This window comes from Berghia stephanieae, chromosome 11 (assembly GCF_034508935.2).
Source record: "Berghia stephanieae isolate SIO BIC M18660-M18661 chromosome 11, UCSD_Bste_1.3, whole genome shotgun sequence".
Taxonomy (NCBI): Eukaryota; Metazoa; Mollusca; class Gastropoda; order Nudibranchia; family Aeolidiidae; genus Berghia; species Berghia stephanieae.
In genome coordinates, this window is record NC_088370.1 from 22,942,069 (window position 1) to 22,944,568 (window position 2,500).

Here is a 2,500-nt window from a genome sequence, read left to right on the forward strand (position 1 = left end):
CTTGTAATTTGAACTTTTCATTCAATTTTGAAAATCATCAAAATGTAGACGTCTAATGTCTTATCGGCGCGATTTGTCACAAATACTGCCGTTGTTTTACAAAACACAGTATATGCAATAGTAACCAAATAGCACATACTGTGTTCTTCAATAAAACGGCAGAATAGCAACAACAAAAAATCAATAACCCTTATCATTTTAACGTTAACCCTTTACAGCCTAAGTTCCGTTCTACCATAATTGGAAATATTTTGTACTATTTTACTAAGAATGCAATAATGGTGACACTAGTTGGGTTTCAATGAATTAATCATCGGATTATTTGTCCAAGTCTTATGGACGAATGGACTTAAGAGAAAACAGCAAGGATACAATGTTAGGTTATTGTCAAATCTCATCTCGCCCTCGATTTGCGGTGTCGGATTTACCCCTTCATTTTGTATTGATAGGGCACGAGGTGGCAGAGTCGTTAAGGCATTGCACTGTGACCTGGAAGGTACCGGATTCGAGCGCTACTTCAGGCGGGGTTTTTTATCCTTGGGAAAGATAATTAACTCCCAATTTGCTCAATTTGGACAACATACGTGATTCCTGTTGACATCACAAGTTTGATTGATGAGTTATCTATTTTCCTTCATGGCATGCCTAGGCGACGGTATCTTTTACGTATTTCAGTTATCTTTTCTGTTTTTGTTTTATTGTTGGTTTTTGTATTGATCAGTTTATTCCAATTCAATGGGATGCAAAAGGTATTTATACATCCTTCACATTGAAGCACCAAGAGTGTCTATTCAAACAGTGGCCAATTCAAATCATTTCACCAATCATTAGATTGTTACTATTAAGTAACATGGAGATATAAATTACAAGACCATTTCTATTCTATGACAGATTCCCCAAAGTGGCATCACTCCCTCCCCCCCCCCCCCCCCCCCCCCCCCCCCCCCCCCCCACCCCCATCATATTCTTCTTTATAACATATTTCAACATTATTTTGGGTTTTTTCTTACCAGTTCCGTCATTTTCCTTTTGACTATGAAGTCCTGAATCGGTGGAGGCGTCTCTCTTGGTTCTAGAACATTCATTGGATAGAAAGTATAAATACATTGATGAGTTAATGTTCTAGACATTCATTAGATAGAAAGTATAAATACATTGATGAGTTAATGTTCTAGAACATTCATTCGATAGAAAGTATAAATACATTGATAAGTTAATGTTCTAGAACATTCATTGGATAGAAAGTATAAATACATTGATGAGTTAATGTCTTGCTAAAATTGTGATTTGTGAGTGTAATGCAATATAGAAGGAACTAAACTGCCATCACTCTGCTTCTTGTTATTTTTTTAGACAGCCATTTGTTTATCTGTACTCACTAAATTCTATCAATCAGATTAGAAGGTTACTCATAGTTTTGTGTACTGGTACGTTATATCCGTCTGGCGTATGGCATGACTTTGATAGATAAACGCATATGATCATTTCAATAGCTCGTGTAATGAAAACCCAACGTTTTTTTTACCATTTAGAAGTAAAGTGACAGACACTTAAGTTTTGTTTTTTTGTTTTTTTATCCTTGGCAAGTGACTCTAGGCCTAAGGTTCGAATCCATCTGACATTGGTACAAAGTCACAGTATCTCATCAGACTGAACAATAAAATGAGACATGGGCAAAAACAGCTTTGGCTCTGTCAAAAAGAAAGTATAGTGGAGCCTAACTGCCATGGCACGCCATTGAATTGCATCAATGCCTAGCTATATATCGTTATTAATATGTCATTATTTGGGTAACTACCCTGAACCAGGACCTCTCTACATATCAGAAATTTCTGGATTCAGATGAGGCCGAATTAATCCCTGAAGAACTAAGAAATACTGCAGTGCCCTCCGTACTAAAGTCACAAGATCTTGACAGCCTCAAAACTCTGGCCCAGGACCGTGACCAATGGAAACGATTAACAACATGGATGGAGAGAGCAGCTATACTTATCGACCATAACTGAATCACACTATTCTTAGCAAGCGTCATTCGGACTGCGAAGCTTACTACTACTACATTATTTGGGTATCAATTATGCTTACCTCCGTGATGCCCCGTCGTGACTCTGGATGGACAAAACAAAACAAAGGAGATCAAGAAATGAAGTGTTAGTAACAATATGAACAAACATCATATATTCAATTGTACTCGAATGAAATCGACATAATATCTTATAAAATAAATTGTATACATTGAGGTAATAATAAAATGGATTACATTTTATTGTATATAGTTTTTTTATCTCAAAGTCTTTTGATTGCGGGTTCTCCTTTAATTCCTTGAGAGAAATCAGATATATTGAAATATTAACTATAACTCATTATGGCCATTGGTACTTTGCCACCGGCTCGTAATACTCATTATAGCTTGATTTATGATTTTGTTATAATTTATTGAGGGTTTTGTGATGGAGAATAGCGATATATATAATATTTCATCAAGCATTTTTCTTGCGTC

General features: G+C 36.0%; 1 protein-coding gene across 7 annotated transcripts in view; it reads right to left on the bottom strand.

The window, feature by feature from the left end:
* LOC144957297 (uncharacterized) overlaps positions 1-2,500 on the bottom strand; it is a 128,680-nt gene that overhangs the window by 50,810 nt on the left and 75,370 nt on the right. For all 7 annotated transcript variants that reach the window (XM_078888410.1, XM_078888412.1, XM_078888413.1 and 4 more), the window contains 2 exons: positions 2,086-2,108; positions 1,011-1,072 (listed from right to left, as the gene is read on the bottom strand). In XM_078888410.1, the coding sequence (XP_078744536.1) occupies positions 1,011-1,072; positions 2,086-2,108 (85 nt within the window). The remainder of the gene's footprint in view (positions 1-1,010; positions 1,073-2,085; positions 2,109-2,500) is intronic.